Raw genomic sequence first — 21,902 nt, 5'->3', positions numbered from 1 at the left:
ATGAAGAAAAAGTTACAGTTGTTTGGTTCAAACATATGATTAAATTAAAAAAAACAAGTTGATAAAAAATTAATTTCTTCTAATCTATTTTGAACAGTTTTCACAATTGGGAAATATATTCAATAAAAAAAACATGTAATGTAAAAGCTCTGCTTTAGGAATAAAAATCCACTTTAGAAAAACAAATCAGAATGTACTATATGCTGCAATCATTGTAACTATATTTCTTGAGGAAAATCATTCAGCCTTTGGCCTTTTTTCCTTTCATTGTTCCCAAGGCATGCCACTAATGTGGCTTATAGATGCATCATTGCACATATTATCCCTACACTTAAAATTCACTTTGATTTCAGAGATATTCCCCATACTTAAAATAGAGAAATACCACCAGAACTGGTAACATCTCTAGTACATCAGAACTTTTAACGTGCCCAGCTGTAGGCACCAAACTGGTCAAATGCTCCTACATTAAGCATCACAATGGGAAATTACATCCATCAGCTGGATTCAAAGGTGCTTTTCTTTTGATATTCAAACTAACAAAAAAGGACCACAGCTGTTGATGTCGTATACTCCACTGAAGAAAGATTTTAAACAGCATAGTATGTCTGAAATACACAGTACTTCCAAACAAACTATGAATGCCTTTAAAGATCTGTGTCATAAGTGGGGCAAGAAAACCACGTTTTAAATTTCTGTTCAGATTTTATTTGAAATCTAATTCAAATTGTCAAAGCTACAAAAAGGGGAAAACATTTGTGTTATTTTTGCTATGTCACAACATTCTAAAACAAAAATATCACTACTGCCAGCAGATCAGATACACACATTTCTGATGAAATCTCTAAACACAAAAATGTTTCATTTGGGGAAATAGTCACAATGAAGATATTTTGTACAATATAAAACAATGACAGGTCTACAGATGCAGTTACTCATGAGTATACACATGCATTCACAAAAAATTCAGGAATGCTTTTTTGTTTGATTTTTTTGTTTTTTAAACAGACTGTTCAGGCACAAAAACAAAACCGCATTTCCAATAAGTGACAGCATCATAAAAAATATGAACATTTTGTCAGTGTTTGCTTTTCTTTGACTTCTTGTGAGATCTGTGTGGAGAACGGGACTGCGACCTGGATTTTTTCCCTGACTTTTTAGGGGACCTGGATCGTGACCTTCTTGATCTTTTGGGTGTCCTTGAGCCAGATGGTGACCTGAAAAATAAAGTTTCATTACATACTGATAGATAATTCCTTCGCTTTTTTCCTGCAGCTATATGGCTCTTTCCTCTGATCTACTTTAGAATAAAATACAGAATAATACTCTGTTTAGCCGATTTAATTGGGAGAGCCAGATCAGATAATCAAAAATTCGGATAATGAGGAAAATGGGCAATCATCATTTTAAGATGTGGAGTTGCTTTTAAATGAGCTGACCCCTCCCAGAGAAGCATTAAAACATGCCCCCCTTCTTATCTACTTAACAGAACATACAAACCCCTAGTTCTTGCAAACAATGTTTTGTTCATTTGTTAACAAGAAAACCAACATGAGTTTTTATCAAGTTGTACAGGTATTGATCATGTTCAGGGTTAAAGAGTAAAGAGTGTAAACATTATAGGGACCATCTACAGCAATGTTTCTCAACCTTTTTGTTGCAATTGCCCAGGGCCCCACACTACATTGGGCCCCACTACCAGGGGCTGAAGCATCAATTTCCCATATTCCTGTGTGTGTGCTGGTGGTTAATATGGAGAGACGGATAATGGAGGCTTGGATAAAGGGGGTTCTACTTTGTCATTTGTAAACAGAAATTACTGACTTGTTATCTAGGCACATCAGTTAGCATGTACAATTTCTCCCCTCATGGTATGTGCACTGACTCAGTTTCAGTGCTCAGAAAGTATGAGAAAAACAGCACCAATCAATGTCACTTAAAGCAGGCAAATAATGTACAAGCTTTCCTACATGGTTCTGCAAATGCACCTTAGTCTTTGCGTTAACACCAACTTATTCCAACATTGCTCGTTTCTATTCCATGCAATTATGCTAAATTGTGTTGAGCTGGAAAATATCTAGCATTCTAACCAAACATGTTCATGGATTGTGACCAAACCCAGGAGTCTACAGACAAATGGATAATGAATAAACCTACTGCACCATCTGGTCCACTCTTAATGCACATGATTAATCTCATCTAATCTAAATTGATTTCATGCCTCATCAGGCTATATGACCACTGCATGAACTCTGTAGAAAGATGTAATTATCCCAAAACAACTTTCTGGTTTAATATAATTGCTAACTTTCTCTACAAGGAGGTGCTTACTTTTGCTTGAAGAAGAAACATCACAAATATAATGCACCATAACAATTTTTCTCTTCTCTGCCGAGTCACTAATAGTAGGAACTGAAACTTCAGTAACATGACTACAGCAAAATGCATGAGTATAGCAATCTAGACTTTCAGAGCAATCTTGAGTTTTGGAATGCAAACAGAACACCACAAACCACATAAAATATTAATGAGAAATATATCTGATCTCATGCATAGCATAAGCCAGAGACCACTATTTTGGTGATAGCAGCAATAGGATACTGTTACGCCATATCTAGAGTAGGGAATTTAGGAAGTAATTCCCCATCGTTGAAAGACCTAGAGTAGACAAGGCAACAGTGGTTTTCTTCATTACACTGCTAAAACATCTTCCATAAACCACCAAAACTTGTGTCTACACCAGGGTTCTCACCAGTGAGAATCTTCGCTTAAGTTGCATTTCTCAAACATGACATGAAAGATAATGAATAATCGTTAATACTGTGGTGGTGTGTGCAAAGGAGGCTCTGTTGTCAATCCCAGAACTGGGGGATTATTATTGTAGTTTGGCATTGGGCAAAGGAAGGACCTTGAATCATATAGTTTATTGGTACTGCTGCCTTGTATAATTTAGGGTAGATTTCCAGAAGAGATGCCTAGCTTACCTTTTGGCTTTTTTACTGACATCTCTAGGAGAATCTTTGTGAGATGACCTGGAACGCGAGGTCTCTTTGTGGGATCTTTCAGATCGCTCTGAGCGCTCTGATTTTGGTGATGGGGATTTTGCTCGTCTACTGCCACTGCTGCGAGATGGACTGGGAGATGTACTGTGTCGTCTTTTCCTTTGTAAGATAACCAAAAATAATAAATTTACACACATACACACACCCCTACAAAAAGGAATTCCCTCCGTTTGTATAGATTCTTTGCCAATTTAATATGCAGTTTCATTCATTCATTCCTTAAAAATAGCGTAGTGCTAACTTTTTTTAAAATCACAGCTTCCAAATAGGTCAGTCTGTACTTGATCAGACTTTTTATCTGGGTCACAAACTACAACCTATGACTGATCCCTGTTTATGGATTGGTGACAAAGTTGCAATTAAATACAATATTGCTACAAGTTCTTGAAAAAGCAACACAAGTTACAAATAATGCAGCTATGCTTACTGAGCTAGTGCCAAAACTCCAGCTAAACACATATGTTAGTAGAGGGCCAGCACGAAGACTAAAAGCTACTGTACAATTTAAACTGTTTATACTTTCGTAATGAGGTGAAGAATATTTAGACCAGAGCAATTTATTTTTCCTAAGTAATTTAGTTTTAGGTCCAGTTTTCAGACCAAAAAGTTATTTCACAGTTAATTTATTCCTAAAATCACAGCTAAACACAGTGCATTGTTTTTATAGAGGTCCTATTTGTACCCATTTTTCCAGATGCATTGACTGAAACAAAAGGTTCAGAAAGTTACTTGAGGAGTGGTTTGGGCAGATTAGAATACAAGATCTGTTAAACTCAGAATCCTGTCTTTTACTGTCCTACAATCAGATTAAATTTTAAATAGCTGAATTCCTTTATTACAGCAAAAACTACAAATACAATTTAATCTAAAGTCTAATATTGTCTACAAAGCTATTACACAAGTGGCTTCCATGTGCTCTGGGACAGAATAAAAACTGCACCTTTCTTTTCTTGTTGGTGTACATTCTTCTTTTTCCTTCTTGTCTTTGGATCTGGATTCAGATTTTTCCTTGTCTTTCTTGTCTCTCTCTCGTTCTCTTTCCAGCTCCTTTTCTTTTTCCTGAGTTATTAAAAACAACTGAGATTTAGGTAAGATTTGTTCTATGATACAGAGAAAAGGTATCCAGTGTATCCGCTATTGGGTTACAAGTTTGGAGGGACAGGATCAACATTTGAATCTGGGGAACAGGAGAAAATAATGGTTACACCAACCCACAAATCTTACATTTACTTTTACCGATAGGTTTCAGAAAATTTAAACAACATCTTAACACCAAAATTTTCTAAATTTCCATTTTCAGGAGTAAGAGGGTACCTCTACCTACTTAAATATACACATTCTGGCCCCTGTCTTGAAAATGAAACTATAGACTACCTTATGACTATTTATCCAATGTTATAGAAAAATGAAATCAAAGTACTGTACCAGTCCCCACTCCTCCCTGTAACAGTGTATGTTGTCACATGCACCAACAATAAAATTAAAAAGAAAACAATACAGGTTGATGGCTGAACATGTGTAGTTTAATTTTGCCAGCTGGATCTCGTCTCTCTCCCCCGGATTACAGGAGACAGGACTATACAATTAGTGAGTTTGAGCATAGGTACTGAAACAAGATAAAATGTGGGCTTCAACACCATGTCTACATTTTTGTTATTTCAAAATTCCCTCTGTAGTTAGGAAAATTCTACTATACTCTATATCATGAAAGGAGGATGAAGCACTCCAGATGCTGAGATAACACTAAGTGCTGCATGGCAGCACCATAATTATAGATGCTAATAAAGCAGCCCAGGAACTCAAATGGACTGACTTTTGAGAAAGCATTATAATACAAATGCTTAGATATCTCAGAAAGATAATGTTCTACATTACTGTAAATCCCAGGACAACTATATTATTTCTAATGTCGCATCTTTTAAATATGAAATAGTTACAGTTAAAGCATTAACCTTGCATTGCTAGTCCACTACACCTGCTGTAGTACAATTACACACTATCATTCCACTGAAGTCAATGGATTGTTAATGGGCTACCTGGCACATTTGGTAGTATAGCAGACTAGTTTCAGCTGGACAGACCTGGAGCATTTAGCAACAATGAAGCTGTTAAACAGCTAAACACTTCTATTTTCTCAAACTGATTGACATACTCTGAGGTAACTTTACCTTAGAAATGCTCATTTATTGTAAATTAAATAGGCAGAAGAGGGCAACCATCTCAAAGCTTAATGCACTAACTGCAAATCAGCCATTTATGCACCACTCTTTTGCAGAACTGCTCGGTTTATTTAGCAGCAAACCCAAAGAAAAGAATTATTCACCAAATAGAGAAAAACTGCACTCTCTGAATGCCAGTGTTGTAAAGAACATCAGTTATAATTGCCATATTTAATATTTATAATTTATAAATATGTAAATAAAATGTAAAAAAAATATAATTTAATGAAAATTAAAAAAAGAACAAAGCCAGCTAATGACAGAAATCTATGCTTACAAACTGCTAGAATGAACGCCAATCAAGATCAAGCCATTGCAGAACACACACACCATCTGACAAGGTTATCTGGGCTGTGATTTTATTTTTTTAAATAACTCCATTTTACTACATACATCACTCTTGCCACACAAGATAAACACCACTTCTCTCTCCAATTATAGCTAAGACAGAGTAAGAAAGACTCTTTAAATGTCAACTACATTTAAAACAGAAGTTACTGGTTTCAAACACAAAGCACCAACAGCTACCGTCATTCTCCAGATGTGTATATTTCCTCCATAGATCACCATTCTGGACTTTAACAGGTCTCTTTCCTAAAGGTGACCTACAAATCTATTTTTAAGTGAGTTACCCTTACATTTGTGTGCTGAATGCCCCAAAGGAAGAGAGTCAGAGAAGCACTCAACACAAATTACTACATTTATGTTTAGCTTCCAATAAATTGTATGGGTAGTTCCAAGCTTTGCTGTGACATGCCAGAAGCAATAATTCTGTAATACCATGGGTGATGCTGGCAGACCAAGTGCCAGCTCACACCAAGGCTCCTAGGCCCCACTGAACACTGACAAATGCATAGCTGAAAACCAGTCTGGTTCACCTGTTAGTACTTTTAAAATAGGTATTAGATTTATTATAAATGTGTTTAGTCTTTATGGAATGCTTGCAGGATGCTGCATGTATTAATCTTACTTATAATATCTGTATCCTATGTTTTATGCATTGTAAACCTCTGTAATTGTGTAAGTCTTCAAACAGGAAAGGAGTATTAATTAATGTAGAAATGCTAGTTTCTTACAGAAGGTGTTAGGTCCTGCCCACCAAGAAGGCCCACTGAAACCAAATGAGCCATTGTGAAACATCAAAGAACAAGGACTTTGTTGATTGCTTCCCCCAACACACCAAAGAAGAGGAGGCATGCAGGTGGACTCATCCCATCAGCTTGAACTCTGGGGGAAGGGAATAAAAACCCCTGGAAAAAGGAACAGTAACTCTGTGCTGCTTGAAATCGGAGGTGAGAAGATTTGCAAGCATAAGCAAGAGGGCCCCAGGGCTTGGCCTGGGTCAGCCCTAAAGAACATACAGAGTACATCTACACAGCAACTAGATACCCAAGCTAGCCCATGCCAGCTGACTGTGGCTCGCAGGGCTTGGGCTGCAGGGCTGTTTCATTGCTGTGCAGATTTCTAGGCTAGGGCTAAAGCCCAAGCTCTGGGACCCTTTGAGCCCAGAAGTATGCAATCAAACAGCCCTGCAGCCTGAGCCTGCTGGCACAGGCCAGCCGCAGGTGTCTACTTGCTGCGTAGACATGCCAGAGCTTGCACACTACAACAGCTTCTATTACTTTTTGGAACCTAAGACTAACTTGTTTGTGTGCGTTTACCTGCATTAACTTTGTAAATAACTCTCATTACTTTTCTTAGTTCATAAATCTTTAGTCAGTTTATAACAGGATTGGCTACAAGTGTTGTCTTTGATGAGAGATCTAGGGTGAGGCTGACCTGGGGTAAGTGACTGGTCCTTTGGAACTGGGAGTAAACTGAATATTATTGTGATTTTGGGTGTAAGGGACCATCTATCACAAAGGCAAGCTTGCCTGAGTGGCAAGATAGACCGAGTACCCAAGGGGACCGTCTGCGACTCCATGTTAAGGCTGTTATAGCGCTTCAATCAAGTATCAAGTATGAACTCCTGATGAACTCCAAGTATAGAACTCACAATCTGTTTGGGGTCTGTGCGCTGCTTCCTCACAGTCTGCCCTGAAATTGGTACTTACACTCGTGAGCCACTCCAGACAGCCTGACAACCATCATTACTAGAACTCAGACTGTGGAGTCAGACCAGAGAAGCTCAGGTTAAAAGTGTTTTTCCATTTACATGCCAAGGTTTTGAGAAGTTCAATTTTTATATTGTTTTGGATATATTTTAAAAATTCTGTAACGTAGCACTTTCAGAGCTCCTCTGACCCGGCTCTGGAGGCCACAGAGGACTAACGGTAGTGGTAATGTTGCAGAATGATTCATTCTGGGGTGCAAACACAAAGCTGGAGTTAGCTAGAACAAACTGAGGTGTAGGGAAACTAGAGGAGTTTCGAGTAATGTGTGTCCTGAATGCCATTCTCTCTCTCGCTATTTGGAAGCATTTGACAAAATGAAGTTTTTATCAATTTACCAACAGAATAGTCAAAAATCTGGAAAACACCTTTAAGTGTAAACTGAAGATGTTTTCCCACTCAAGCCAGTCTACCTTGTTTTATATACTCAATAAGGTCTGACCCTCTCAAACTTCTTTACTGATTCGCTACAACAGAGGTGGGCAAACCGCAGCCCGCAGGCCACATCCGGCCGGCAGGACCCTCCTGCCCGGCCCTTGAGCTCCCAGCTGGGGATGCTAGCCCCCGGCCCCTCCCCTGCAGCCTCAGCTCGCTGTACCACCAGCGCCCTGGGCGGCAGTGCTGCGAGCTCCTGCTGGGCAGCACAGCTGTGAGAGCCGCCGGCCTGCCCCGGTGCTCTACACTGTGTGGCAGTGTGGCTGGCTCCAGCCGGGCGGCGCGGCTGCCAGTCCTTGTGCTCTGAGCAGCATGGTAACAGGGCGGGGAGCAGGCGGGGTTAGATAAGGGGCAGGGGCAGTCAGGGGACGGTTGGATGGGGCGGAGGGGTTGGATAGGCGTCGGAGTCCCGGGGGCCCTGTCAGGGGGCGGGGATGTGGATAGGGGTTGGAGCAGTCAGGGGACGGGGGGGTTGGATGGGGGACGGGTTCCGGGGGGGGGGGGGGGAGGGAGAAGCGGTCAGGGGACGGGTCCCAGGAGGGGGTGGTCAGGGGACAAGGAGCAGGGGGGATTGGATGGGTCGCGGGTTCTGAGGGGGGCAGTCAGGGGGGAGGAAGTAAGAGGGGGCAGGCTGTTTGGGGAGGCACAGCCTTCCCTACCCAGCCCTCCATACAGTTTTGGAACCCTGATGTGGCCCTCAGGCCAAAAAGTTTGCCTACCCCTGCGCTACAAGCTATTTTTGGCAGCACTATTTTTCTATGCATTGTTTTTTCCCCAAAATAAATGTACTGTTAGAGCTTTAACTGTTGAGTGTTTTCTTCTCAACACATTCTGATGGCAAGAAGCCAAATCACAATGAACTGCACTTGGATTGAAACACTTAATTTAACAATACAGTGGAATGTCAACTAAATGCACTTGTTAATACATTACCTTAGTTCAACACTAAATCTGAAATCTAGAATCAATATTGAATATATAAAGAACATTTCTTACCCTCTGAAGAAGTTTGTCTCTATAGTGTTCAACCTGTTCCTGAAAACTCTGGCCTGGTTTCTTGGGTCTTTTTCCAGACTCCAACTCATCTTGAAATTTCATGACCTTAAGCTGCAAAATTAATAACCACCATTTAAAATACATTTTTATTGGATTTAGTATTCACAGGTTTTAGACAACTGGCTGAAAATGAAACTTGGTTGAAATGAATTATTTGTGTATTTTGTTCTCTCAATATTAAATGTACAAGTGTCACATATGAAAGGACATCAACATCAAAGTGGTGAAATTGTGTATTTGACCTTAGTCTCATGCAACTGTTTACACACTTAACAAGAACTAAATAAAGACACATTTGTTTACAGTTATTCATGGCTACCACTGAAACCTCTACTCAATTAGTGTCCATCATTTGATTTTGCTACACCCTAAAATCTCTATTGGAACACTGCAAATGAAAGTTTACTGTTACCATACCCTGTTTCAACCTCTCATTTGCAGGTTTTCTTAGAAATTGTCTTTTTTCCATTTAACCCCAAATTCTATCTGACTGAAATGAAGTGTTTGTGATACACAAGCCAAAATTATCCTTTTCTTTTGGGATGTTTTGGTAAACATTCACTTTCAAGACGGATTATTTTAATGATGTAAATATTTTTTCATACACTGTCCATTACAGTAGTGACATTCAGCTCATTAGCACTGCTATAAGTAATGTCATCCTTACTGTGATGGTACCTCCACCACGAGTCACAGTAGTAGCCAGGGAGTCTTTGGGATTTTTCCTGTGAGGAACTTCATTTTTTTCTCTGCACGTTAAACTTTCCATCAAACTGGTTCAGACCATAAAACTTTACTCCAACTTCTCACCTTTTTCTAAAGCCTTAATTTAACACTATTCAGTTTCTGCATATAAGAAGCACTGAATCATTAAGCCAGGGGTGGCCAACCTGTGGCTCCGGAGCCACATGCGGCTCTTCAGAAGTTAATATGCGGCTCCTTGTATAGGCACCGACTCCGGGGCTAGAGCTACAGGTGCCAACTTTCCAATGTGCCAGGGGGTGCTCATTGCTCAACCCCTGGCCCTGCCCCCACTCCATCTCTTCCCACCCCTTGTAATGTCTTTTTTATTTCTTGTCAGAGTGCACTAGAGATCTCAGCTTTTCAAGTATCACAGCCCGATTCACAGGGCTTTAAACTGAATAAAAGTTGGAGAAAATGGTGCAGTTTTAAGCCTGCCCATGCATTTTTGTATTGAACCTGCAACGAAAAGCCCCCCATTGCTGATTGAGCCCATGCTGAGTAAGGGCCTTTAGTTCCACTCCCACTTAGCTCTTCAGCCGATCAGCCACTTACAGGTGTGTGAGAGAAGAGGGGCTAGAGACAATCTGTGCTCCCCAAGCTCAGCAGATATTCTTGCAACTCTGCTTGGAGGAGGAAGGGAGAAGGAGCAAGTACTACATGCTGAACTAAGACGGTCAGTTAAATTCCCCACCTGCCAGAAGAGGTGAAAGGAGGATCAAGGAGCAAGCTGAGGCGGATGGTGGCATGGAAGGAAAACAAAACAACAGAACTGAAGAATAGGGCTGTACTTCATGTGACCCTTCATGCCCCCATTTTTCATTCTTTAATGCATTTTTGTGGGTGGATATTCCTAAGTACATATAACTCTTCTATAAAATAGAATGAATTTAGGAGAATCCATACTGCAGGATTAGAATTATTTAATTCAAAATATAAAACAACTATATTTTTGGTATAAATCCATTTTTTTTTATTATTTATTTTTTAACACTGACCTCAATTTCTCTGAGTTTGGCGCGCTTTTCTTCACTCATTTCAGAGTACTTGATTGATGACTTGGATTCAGGCATTTCTTCTTTGATGGGATTGGAGTACATATGCTGCTCTTCTGATTTAGAACTCTGAGTATCCTCCTCATCTTCGCTTTCTTCTTCCTGACTTTAAAGGGCAAGAGAACAAAATCAATTAGTATACAGATATCTACTTGATGCAATAATTTGCTTGAACATTACAAATCTTACTTTTTGAAATGTCTGTATTTCTTACAGTCTTAGGTCTGTATTTCTGCAGATTTCTAGATAAGTTAATCTTATAACTGATACACCTAAACTTGCAATTTAATGGTGTACTGTGTCAGAGACTGACCAGGTGCATGAGGTAGCTACCCTAATACTGTCTTTTTTTTTTTTTTTTTTTTTTTATAAAACGTACATTTAGGCTTCAGTTATTTTACACTGTACACTAAATGCATCCCAACAAAGCACTTCAAAAACTATACGAACTCAGTCACTTAGTCCATAATTATTCTGATCATTATGAAGCTAAAAATGGTGACCCAACACTATTTACAGGATCAGGCTAGTGATGCAATTTTTGCTTCTTCAAACGTAGTTAGTTCCAAAACAAAATAAAAGTATTCTGTTTTTACATTTCTTCACACAGTCCTGGGAACAGACATCAGAAGTATCAGACTCTATAATGGTATTCCCAAACTCGCCACTAGAGTGCTGCAGCTCAACACATAATCCAGTCTAAGATGCTGTAATCATTATTATTGATGCTCTCAAACTACTTAAAGAACAAAAGACCAGAGACTGCTCAAGAACTATAACACTGCATGAGGTCTAGTAGTATCCAGAAAATCATAAATATGAGAAAACTACTACCTGCTCTTCTGATTCAAAGTAGAAAGTGAACCTTTAGATGGGTTCACATAACTCTATGCAAGTCTCACATGTCAAACCTCAGGTAGTATTGGACACATATTATTTGACATTAATGGGTTACTGAATACAGCTTCTTTTGAAAGAGTTCCACTGACAATATTACTATGCAGAATAACTGATGAAATTGGAATGCAGAAATAATTGACAAAGGTATGCAGTGCTAAAAACCTTGCTTCATATCTACATTTTCATATTCTCCCTCTTTTCAAATTTAATTTGGATTTTAACTAGGGCTGTCGATTAATTGCAGTTAACTCACGCGATTAACTAAAAAAAATTAATCGCAATTAATTGCAGCGTTAAGCAATAGAATACCAATTGAAATGTATTAAATATTTTGGATGTTCTTCTACATTTTCATATATATTTTTAATTGAATAAATGTGTTTAATTGAAATCAAAGTGCAAGTTATTTTTTATTACAAATATTTGCACTGTAAAAATGATAAACAAAAGAAATACACCTCTACCTCGATAAAACGCTACCCGATATAACACGAATTCGGATATAACGCGGTAAAGCAGTTCTCGGGGGGGGGCAGGGCTGCGCACTCCGGTGGATCAAAGCAAGTTCAATATAACGCGGTTTCACCTATAACGTAGTAAGATTTTTTGGCTCCCGAGGACAGCGTTATATCGAGGTAGAGGTGTAGTATTTTTCAATTCACCTCATGCAAGTACTGTAGTGCAATCTCTAGTCATGAAAGTGCAACATACAAATGTAGGTTTTTTTTGTTTTGTTACATAACTGCACTCAAAAACAAAACTGTGTAAAACTTCACAGCCTACAAGTCTACTCAGTCCTACTTCTTGTTCAGCCAAATCGCTAAGACAAACAAGTTTGTTTACATTTACAGGAGATACTGCTGCCCGCTTCTTATTTACAATGTCACCAGAAAGTGAGAACAGGCATTTGCATGGCACTTTTGTAGCCAGCACTGCAAGGTATTTACGTGCCAGATAAGCTAAATATTCGTATGCCCCTTCATGCTTCGACCATCATTCCAGAGGACATGCTTCCATGCTGATGACATTCGTTAAAAAAATAATGCGTTAATTAAATTTGTGACTGAACTCCTTGGGAGAGAATTGTATGTCCCCTGCTCTGTTTTACCCGCATTCTGCCATATATTTCCTATTATAGCAGTCTCGGATGATGACCCAGCACATGTTGTTCATTTTAAGAACACTTTCATGCAGAGTTCACAAAACGCAAAGAAGGTACCAATGTGAGATTTCTAAAGATAGCTACAGGTTTAAGAATCTGAAGTGCCTTCAAAAATCTGAGAGGGACGAGGTGTGGAGCATGCTTTCAGAAGTCTTAAAAGAGCAACACTCCAATGCGGAAACTACAGAACCTGAACCACCAAAAAAGAAAATCAACCTTCTGCTGGTGGCATCTGACTCAGATGATGAAAATGAACATGCGTCAGTCTGCACTGCTTCGGACTGTTATTGAGCAGAACCCATCATCAGCATGGACGCATGTCCCTTGGAATGGTGGTTGAAGCGTGAAGGGACATATGAATCTTTAGCGCATCTGGCACGTAAATATCTTGCGATGCTGGCTACAACTGTGCAATGAGAACGCCTGTTCTCACTTTCAGGTGACACTGTAAACAAGAAGGGTCTAAAGGAGACATGGCATAAGGCAGTGGTCCTCAAATTTTTTACCTCGCGCCCGCCGCTTACCCCTGCCCGAACTCCCCTCCCCCAAAACCGGGGCTGGGAGCAGGGCCACGACTCCGGGGGGGAGAGATGCAGACATGGGTAAGGGGGCAGGGGCTGGCAGCCAGGACCCCGGGCACAGGGCCAGGAGCAGAGCTGGGTGGCGCTCTCCCCTCCTCCCTCCCCCCCACCCCAATAGAGGCTGACCTGGGCCCCAGCCACGTCCCCCTTAACGTTCTTCTGTACACCCCCAGGGCGGTATGCCCCACAGTTTGGGGAACTCTAACATAAGGTAAACAGAATAGTTAAAATGATGTAATCTTAGACTGTGTTCCGGGGTCTATCACAGTTACAATTATAGTGTACATATGCATTTTTATTAAGTTATACGATGTTAAATATTGCTTTCAATACAATCTAGAAATAAAACTGTACTGTTTACATAAACAAAAATTTTAAATATAGCCTTTCTTCAATAAAGATAACATTTACTTGCTACCAAAATCCAGGCTCAGAAAGGACCTTTACACTAAAATCAGTACGCTGTTAGTTTGCCAGTCACATGTAACTGTTATATGGAATGTTGTAACCTAATGAACTACTGTATATGTAAATGCACTGGGGAAATCTTAAATCAGAAGTATAATAATTTATCAAAATTATCTGAATATAATCTGAATTTCAAAAAAATTCCCGAATAGGGTTTAGAATTTGTAATCTTACACCAAGGCAGTTATTACATCAGCTTGGATGAAAATCCTGGCCCAACTGAAGTCAATGGGAGTTTTGCCATAGACTTCAATAAGGCAGCCCCTAACTTTCAGAAAGAAGCCTACATGGGTAAACTAGAAACATTTAGAGCCTTACTTTTGATTTTCTTCCTCTTCTGATTCTTCATGCTGGTCAAACAACTCCCATTTAGAAGTTGTAACAGCTGGAAGAAAAAATAAAAGTTCTAAAAACAAACAAAAATTACTTCATCTGAAATTTGACAGTCATATGTAAATATTATAAAATGCAAAACACTGTAGCATCCAGTGTTTACTACAAATATCCCCTCTTAATGGAAATGAATTACCGTATACACTCGTTCATAAGCCAAATTTTTCTAGTAAAAAAGGGAAGCATCGGAGAAGGGTGTCGGCTTATGAACGGGTACACCTCTACCCCGATATAACGCGACCTGATCTAACACGAATTTGGATATAACGCGGTAAAGCAGTGCTCCGGGGTGGCGGGGCTGTGCACTCCGGCGGATCAAAGCAAATTCGATATATCGCGGTTTCACCTATAATGCGGTAAGATTTTTTGGCTCCCGAGGACAGCGTTATATCAGGATAGAGGTGTATAGAGAGGGGGAGAGGTGGGACAAAGCCTTCCCCACCCCAAAAAAAAAAACAGAGGGGGCAAGGAGAGGCAGCACAGCCAACAGAGTCAGAAGAGAAGAGGGGGGGCCAGAGTCTCTCCTCTTCTGGCCATGCTGCTCTCCCCCCAGCCTCCAAAGCAGCTGCAGCTCCGGGACTGGCAGGCTGCAGCTGCACCGCCCAGCCTGCCGGAGCGGCTCCGCCTGGGTCAGAGACATCCTCCCTTGGCCCGCCCCAGGTAAGGTGGGAAGGGATGGAATGGGGAGAGTGTGGGGGTCCTGGGCTGGGGGAGGGGTTACACGGGGAGGGGTTATGTGGGGAGGTCCTGGGTTAGGGGTGGGGTCATGTGGGGGGTGGTCACAGGGATTACTCCCCTGACCCCCAGCTTCTCCCCTCCCCACCCCCCAAAATTTCCCCGCCAGTTGCTTTCCTGGCTCATCAGGGTAAGCCATTGGTGGGCTGGGACAGTTTACTTAGGTTTACCTCCGTGCCTGTGGACACTCAAGGTAAACAAACCGTCTTGGCCCGCCAACGGCTTATCCTGATGGGCCGGGAGCCAAAGTTTGCTGACCCCTGAATTATAGGGTCAGCTTATGAATGGGTCATAAAAATTTGCCATTTTTACTTATCCATCTTGCGGGGGTCAGTTTATAAACGAACCGGCTTATGATCGAGTATGTACGGTACATCTTTACTCAAATCTGCACTTCATCAGAATAGTTAAATGTATTTCTGATTTATTATTTAATGACAACACAGCACACTTAGGGTAAAATTTTCAAAAGCACCTGAGTAACTTTCAGAAGCCTAAGTCCCATTTACAAAAGTGATATAGGCACTTATAAGTCTAAGTCTCAATAGCAATCAATGGGACTTCGGAGCCAAAGTACTTGCATAACTTTTGAAACTGGAACTCTGAGTGCTCTTTAAACATTTTATCCTTAGAATAAAGATTTGGGAATGGGTAATCTGTAGATATCACTAAATGTTTTCCAATATTTATTTGTTATGCAGGGAAGATTTTTAAAATTCAACTAAAATTGACTTTTAAATTTCAACTAAAGTATGAAAAACAGATGCAGAACAAAGCTCAATTTATTTCAGTTATAATTTTCTGTGAAGGAAGCGGTTATTATTGAAAGTATTTAAACTGCATGAATAGTTTTAGATAGCTTACTTACAAGTGTCCATGAAAAGTGGCCAAGTAACAATGAAGTAAAACATTAAACTTCCAATTTACTTACAAAAGTGCCTCAATTTTAAACGTTTTTTTAAACTAACCCTGAGCTTCCAATTCTGCTTCATCCACTGCTTCCCATTTTGAAGGAGCAACTTTGAATATGGGCTCATTCTTTTTAGACTCTTCAGAAGTATCCACTGTTGAGGAAAAAATTATTAAGAAAATCGTTGTCCAAAGTTCTCTCAGTAGATTTAAACGCTGAATTTTATTAGGGCATTTGCAGTGTAATAAAATATTTAAGTAACTTGTGCCATCTTATTTATTATTTGTATCACTATTAACACCCAAAAGGATCAGGATTGGGGCCTGAACATGGTAGGCATTGCACAAACATTTAGGGAGTCATGGTCCCTGCCCCAAGAGATTACAATCTAAAAACAAATTATAAATTAATTTTGTTGACATCATAAGATTAAAAATAGAGTCAATCATGAACTCAACATTCTACTTGTTAAATACTCTGTCTTATTCCTTGTTGCTGCTCAATTTTGACATGTACTTCATTTTGAAATTCAAGTTTACAATGAGGCACCAGGCTATTAACCTTTTCAAGTCAAGCTCCTATATCAGCATTAAGTACATTATATCAGGAAACCTAGAATTCCAAAATTAGAAGTTGAACTTACAAGGTACACCGTCAAGATCATCATCAAGCGATTTAATAGGGATTCCATCAAGATCATCTATCGGAGCAGCATCAATAGGAATTCCATCAACATCTTCCAGTGGTGCACCATCAAGTTCTTCCTCAATGGGAGCTCCATCAAGATCATCTGGTACTTCCTGTAGGCAAATACATTTATGGTAAATACTTAAATTCCTTCAGCTAGGGGCTGCCCAATGAGTGATCTAAATTGTTTACTTTAATTTCTCTAATTCATTTCAGGTAACATTTACTTACTTGCTGGATTTTTTTTTTTTTAGTTATAGCTTCAAACACATCTTAAATAGAAAATAACAAAGTGTTCCCGGTAGCACATATATTAGTGCATTACTCTAAACTGATATTTGCTCCCTACACTGCTGTGTAATTTCAATAGAAGTGACTAAATTATCTCATACAAAACTAGGAAGATGAAAGTTTTCCACACATTACTTAAGAGTTCTGCAATATCCATATCCAAAGGAAAGGAGGATGAAACACATACATAAAGTACAGGTTTGGCTCATGAGGCAAATGCATTAATTCACTGAAGGACACACACAGCTGTGCACCTGACTTCAGATATGTGAAAGATTCCCTGAAAGACTTTAAACTGAGCAAACTGAGGCAAACAGTCTCCCTCCTTGGTAGTAATACAAAGCAATATTCACATAATTAACCATTCCTAAAGAATCTTTCTAATACATTAGGCACAAGCACTTTCCTTCAGGCTTGTATGCTTTCTTGACTCTATTGTTAGCATTCACAATACAATAAGAACAATCCCACTTTCCAATTGTATTTCAGTTACCATCTCTTGTATACTATATTTTGGCAGTGCTGCAATGCAAAGACTTGTTCTAACCCTGTATTTGTTTACTAGCCTCCAGTGACTTGATCTTCCTCATTTAGGATATATATATTTAGTTATAAAAACATCAGTAAGCATCCATCCTATGCTCTGGGTGTTTAACAACTAGGAGTGTACAGTGCATCCCACTGTAATTATATATCCAGGCACCTCACACAAACATCCTTCAGACTGCCTCTCCTGGAAAAAAACAAAAGCAATTCCTGGCTCTGATAGACCAAGGTAGGGGTAAGCAAACTGCAGAGGCCGTCCTGCATAATGACATACCAACACTAGTTCTTTCATTTAAACTGGGATACTTCCAGCTCAAGTAGCTCCACTAATTCCAACTGTGATACTATGGCAGAGGAAGAAAGACTTTAAAAGGTCAACACCAACACCTTAAATTCTACCTAGAAATTCACAAGTCAGCTCTACCAGGTACTTAGAATACAAAGTAAATGGCCTGTCACATTCTGCACTAGCTTCAGTTTCCAAATAATCTCAGGATGTAACCTGATTATTACTGATTGCATTACAGTAATCTAGTCTGAAAGTGACAAAGGCATGAATTATGGTAGCAACATCCATATCTGAAAGAAACTGTCACATTTATCTTCCAGGGCATAGATGGAAAGAAGTTCTCTTGGATGCTCAGGTGACATCTAACAGCCACCTCAAGTTTATCAAAATTCATAAATTTCATAAATTTCAAACCTGTCATAAACAGCAGTGACACTCAATCGGGGGTGCCAAAATAATCCTTGCCAGTTTTTCTGGTTGCTTCACCCTATTTGCATCATTATCAAGGTTTAGTTTTAGTTAAGCCAAGCACTTACCTCTATTTCTTTTTCTTCTATAATATTTACAAGCCCCAAGAAAATATTCTGCAGTTTGATCAAAAAGGGTTCTGGATAAATTGCCCAGTCTTCCCATGCTCTGAAGCATGTCATTACCCGTTGCTAAAAATAGAAAAATGCTAGCACTTTGTAATAAGAGGTATTTTAAAATTATCAGATGTTTATAGCACAGCACTATAAAACTATAAAGTTTTAAAACATGCATTTGGCATATAATCAATTTTCAAGAGAAAAACAATACTGTATGTTTTCTGTACATAGAAATTAGAAATAAATTTAGTTTAAAAGTAGCAAATGGCCATTCTCTGTTAAGGTTTTATAAAGTCTAATTATCAACCATTAACAAACAAAAAGGGTGAAAATAAGATTGTGTATTCTGTGTCCGGCAATTTCTTCTCACATTAAGTTTTCTTACACTGAAACGTACATTGTCTAATACAAAACTAAAAAGTGACCCTACCAGAACAAATCCATTCTCAAATGCTACATTTCTTTCCCAATTCCATGAGTATATACTTAATTACATATTTAATCTATTAGTTGTTGTATTTTCTTCATTTACATTGATCTCTACCCATCGGGCAAAAACCTTCTAATAGAAAAGCTGTTTTTCTTCTTTTAAGCATTTTAAAAGTAACATTTGTATAAGGACACAGTTTGAACACAAATTCAAAGCTATTATCTCTATGATAGAAGAGACAGAAATGGAACTCAAAGTTCAAAATGGTACTATCCTTAATTTGGAAGTTTGGGGGTTTAATCAACTTTTGTTATGAACACATTCTCTTGTGCAGAAGTATATTACTAATTCACGTTCTCAATGTCATATTAACAATAATGCACATACCTTGAAATTTTCCGACTGTAAATGGCCTTGTATTGTACGGTAGGTAGCATTGAGATCAGAAAATATCTGACATAATTTTGTTTCAAAACTGGAATTAAACACATTTATTAAGTTAAACAGTGTAACATGAGGATTGTAATCTAGTTCATACTGCGTGCACCTGGAACCTATTCCTTTTAAATACTGTGGTTTCATCATGAGGATTCACAGCCATGAACTGAACTATAAAACAAATACAGTTACCATATGTGAAATTTGCTTCAGTGAATGGTGGAATTACATGGGGAGATACCCATCAGTGCTTCAAACCCTTTAGACTATGTAGTAGGGATGAAGTGGCATAAAAGCACTGTATCCAGGCAGGAAACAGTCCCTCTTTGAAGACACCATGGAAGGCAGCCATAAGCCTCTCTTACAAGGCCTGACATGGGGGCATGCTGAGTGGAGGGCTGCAATGTTTTGGAGAGTCCAAAGAGTGCTGCAGCCCACAAGGCAGCCTTGGGAGGCTACCATAACTTTAACAAGGCTCCAAAGAAACCAAGGAGCAAAGGCTTGCTCCCTCTCTCTGGTCGCAAGTTCTATACTGTGCCTCTTATAGTGCTTGGGAAATTTTGAGTTAGATTCTGTGCTATAGCTATCTTCCAGATTTTCAAAGGACAAAGTCAACGTTTAAAAGAGACTTCTGTCTGCTAGATTTACTTGCTATACAAGTAGCAACAGCCCCAATTCTATAATGGGGCTCCATGCTGGTGTGAGGGGCCACCTGCATGACTCTAATTGCAGAAACTGGGGAGAGAGGGAGAGGGAGGGAGCTAACACGGAACAACACAGTCTGGAGGAAAAAATATTTTGATATTCTTTCAGTTGTATTCTTTGTGCATTTGACAGGATTTCATATATAGGTCAGTTTCTTGATTTCCTTGTACCATATGCTTCTCCTGTTTATGTGGGCCTTTTACACAGCAACATGGGAGAGAAGAAACGTGATTGTAAAACAGTAAAATTCAGCAAGGAAACTTAGGGACAGATATATCTGAAACACCTAACAACTCGTATTTTTAAAATGAATTTGATTTCAAGTTGCCATTGTCTCTTTCACTCCAAAAGTTCAGCACGTTTGGAATTAAATTCAGTACAACTGACCACAAAATAAGAAACTGGGGTGATAAACTATGTCACAAAGGAGCAGCTGTTCCTATCATTCTAATCCCTGCTGCTATTTGATCCACTGATATGAATTAGGCTACAAAAGGGTGACAAGAGTAAGATGAAAACTAAAGAAGCTAGGTGAGGGAAACTGTGCAGGGAATGGAAGGAAAAAACAACAGAAAATTGTTCAAGGCAGCGGCCTGACTGTTGCAAATGGGTACTGGGATCTTAAGATCACTTCTAAAATTCAAGCCAATGAAAACCATGTGCATAGATGAAAAGATGGTCATGAGAGGGAAAAAAAAAAAACCAAGCAAAAAGGGCACACCTACCACATATTTTAAAAGCATGCTATATACTATGAGAGAGCACGATAATGATACCCACACCAGTAAAGTGAGGAAGGTTTATCCTTTCCTATTTACAATACAATATTGCACTGCCCCTTTTATCCAGAGGGAAAAACTAGATGAATGTACTTTTAAAGCTATAATTACATTCCTTTATTTCTATAAAGAATTTAAAAAATTTGATACTTACAATTTTCTATAATATGAAGCATTGGCAACTTTAGCTGAAGAGTTGTATAACACATCCGACACCAAATATAATCTTGCAATCTACAATAAAGAGGATCCAAATTATGACCAACTTTTTAAAATTTAAATTATGCTGTGATAATATTGTGATATCTTGGGATAAATACAAGACATGCAAATTCAAGAGACTTTGGTCTATTTTAAATTAAATTAAACTAGCCTGAAGCCAGCTTTCCTTTCCTATGCTTATATCCATTTCCAGCAAGAACAGTCATCAGAACTTCAGTACATACATATGCTGTATAATCATATCAGGTAAAGATTAGAATTCTGATTTGTTTCTATATGTATGAAAACTCACAATATTCTATTCAGACAGTGAAAAGGCAACCTCCCGTGTCCCCACTACCTACAAGGCTAATTTGGAAGGAATGGAAAATGGGAAAAGTTTTGAATGGAAAAATACTAGGCAAAGAGAGAATAAGAATTTGCTTGAACAAAATGGCACTTCTCAGAAGAATGGAAAACCAACTTCAAACTCTGGTTATATACAGAAACTCAGTATCATCTTACACATGGGGAACAATACTTTTAACTGCATGCACCCATTATAGAGAAAGGTCCCCAAATTATACATAGTAGGATTAAAGAAATTCTTCATACCTTTTTAGGAAGAGGAGTCTTCAGAATGGACAATGACTCCGTAATGCAGTCTACAATTTCTTCAGCAGCTTCAGCATTATTAAGACAGAAAACCATTGCATCGCCAATATCGTTCTTACGAGGCGTTAATCCACGCAGGATTTCCTCTAATTTGTCTCTCTGCCTAAAATTTCACAGTGTTTTTCACATTTTCATATAAATTAACAGCACTTTGCCTATAAATTTCTAATTAAGCTTGTAGTGAGATCAACTTGTTTAGGGCCAAAGTAACCTTAATATTATAATCTGTTGTATGTTTTCAGTGATTAAGGTATACGTATTCATTAAGATGAAAACCTCCTAAACACAAAATGTAAAGACAAACTAGCCACTAAAACAGACCAAAGGCTACTGAAAACTCTCCTCTAGTCTACGCCAAGTTATACCCTATTTTAAAAAGCTACACATATTACAATAATTATGTTGGTGAAAAGAAAGAACAAATAATGAAACAGAAGTCCACACAC

At 38.9% G+C, this 21,902-nt stretch overlaps 1 protein-coding gene across 1 annotated transcript in view; it reads right to left on the bottom strand.

Annotated features, from left to right (window-relative positions):
- Positions 1-685: 685 nt before the first annotated feature.
- Positions 686-21,902, bottom strand: part of U2SURP (U2 snRNP associated SURP domain containing) — a 64,859-nt gene continuing 43,642 nt past the window's right edge. Inside the window, exons 16-27 of the mRNA XM_065410416.1 lie at positions 21,397-21,559; positions 20,735-20,814; positions 19,046-19,133; positions 18,178-18,300; positions 16,472-16,628; positions 15,887-15,982; positions 14,109-14,175; positions 10,623-10,785; positions 8,824-8,934; positions 4,003-4,121; positions 2,985-3,161; positions 686-1,217 (exon numbers count right to left, since the gene is read on the bottom strand). Coding sequence (XP_065266488.1) covers positions 1,079-1,217; positions 2,985-3,161; positions 4,003-4,121; positions 8,824-8,934; positions 10,623-10,785; positions 14,109-14,175; positions 15,887-15,982; positions 16,472-16,628; positions 18,178-18,300; positions 19,046-19,133; positions 20,735-20,814; positions 21,397-21,559 — 1,483 coding nt within the window. The 3' untranslated portion in view covers positions 686-1,078. The remainder of the gene's footprint in view (positions 1,218-2,984; positions 3,162-4,002; positions 4,122-8,823; positions 8,935-10,622; positions 10,786-14,108; positions 14,176-15,886; positions 15,983-16,471; positions 16,629-18,177; positions 18,301-19,045; positions 19,134-20,734; positions 20,815-21,396; positions 21,560-21,902) is intronic.

This window comes from Emys orbicularis, chromosome 9 (assembly GCF_028017835.1).
Source record: "Emys orbicularis isolate rEmyOrb1 chromosome 9, rEmyOrb1.hap1, whole genome shotgun sequence".
Classification (NCBI taxonomy): Eukaryota; Metazoa; Chordata; order Testudines; family Emydidae; genus Emys; species Emys orbicularis.
The sequence above is the reverse complement of the archived record's forward strand: the minus strand, read 5'-3'. Positions and strand labels throughout refer to the sequence as shown.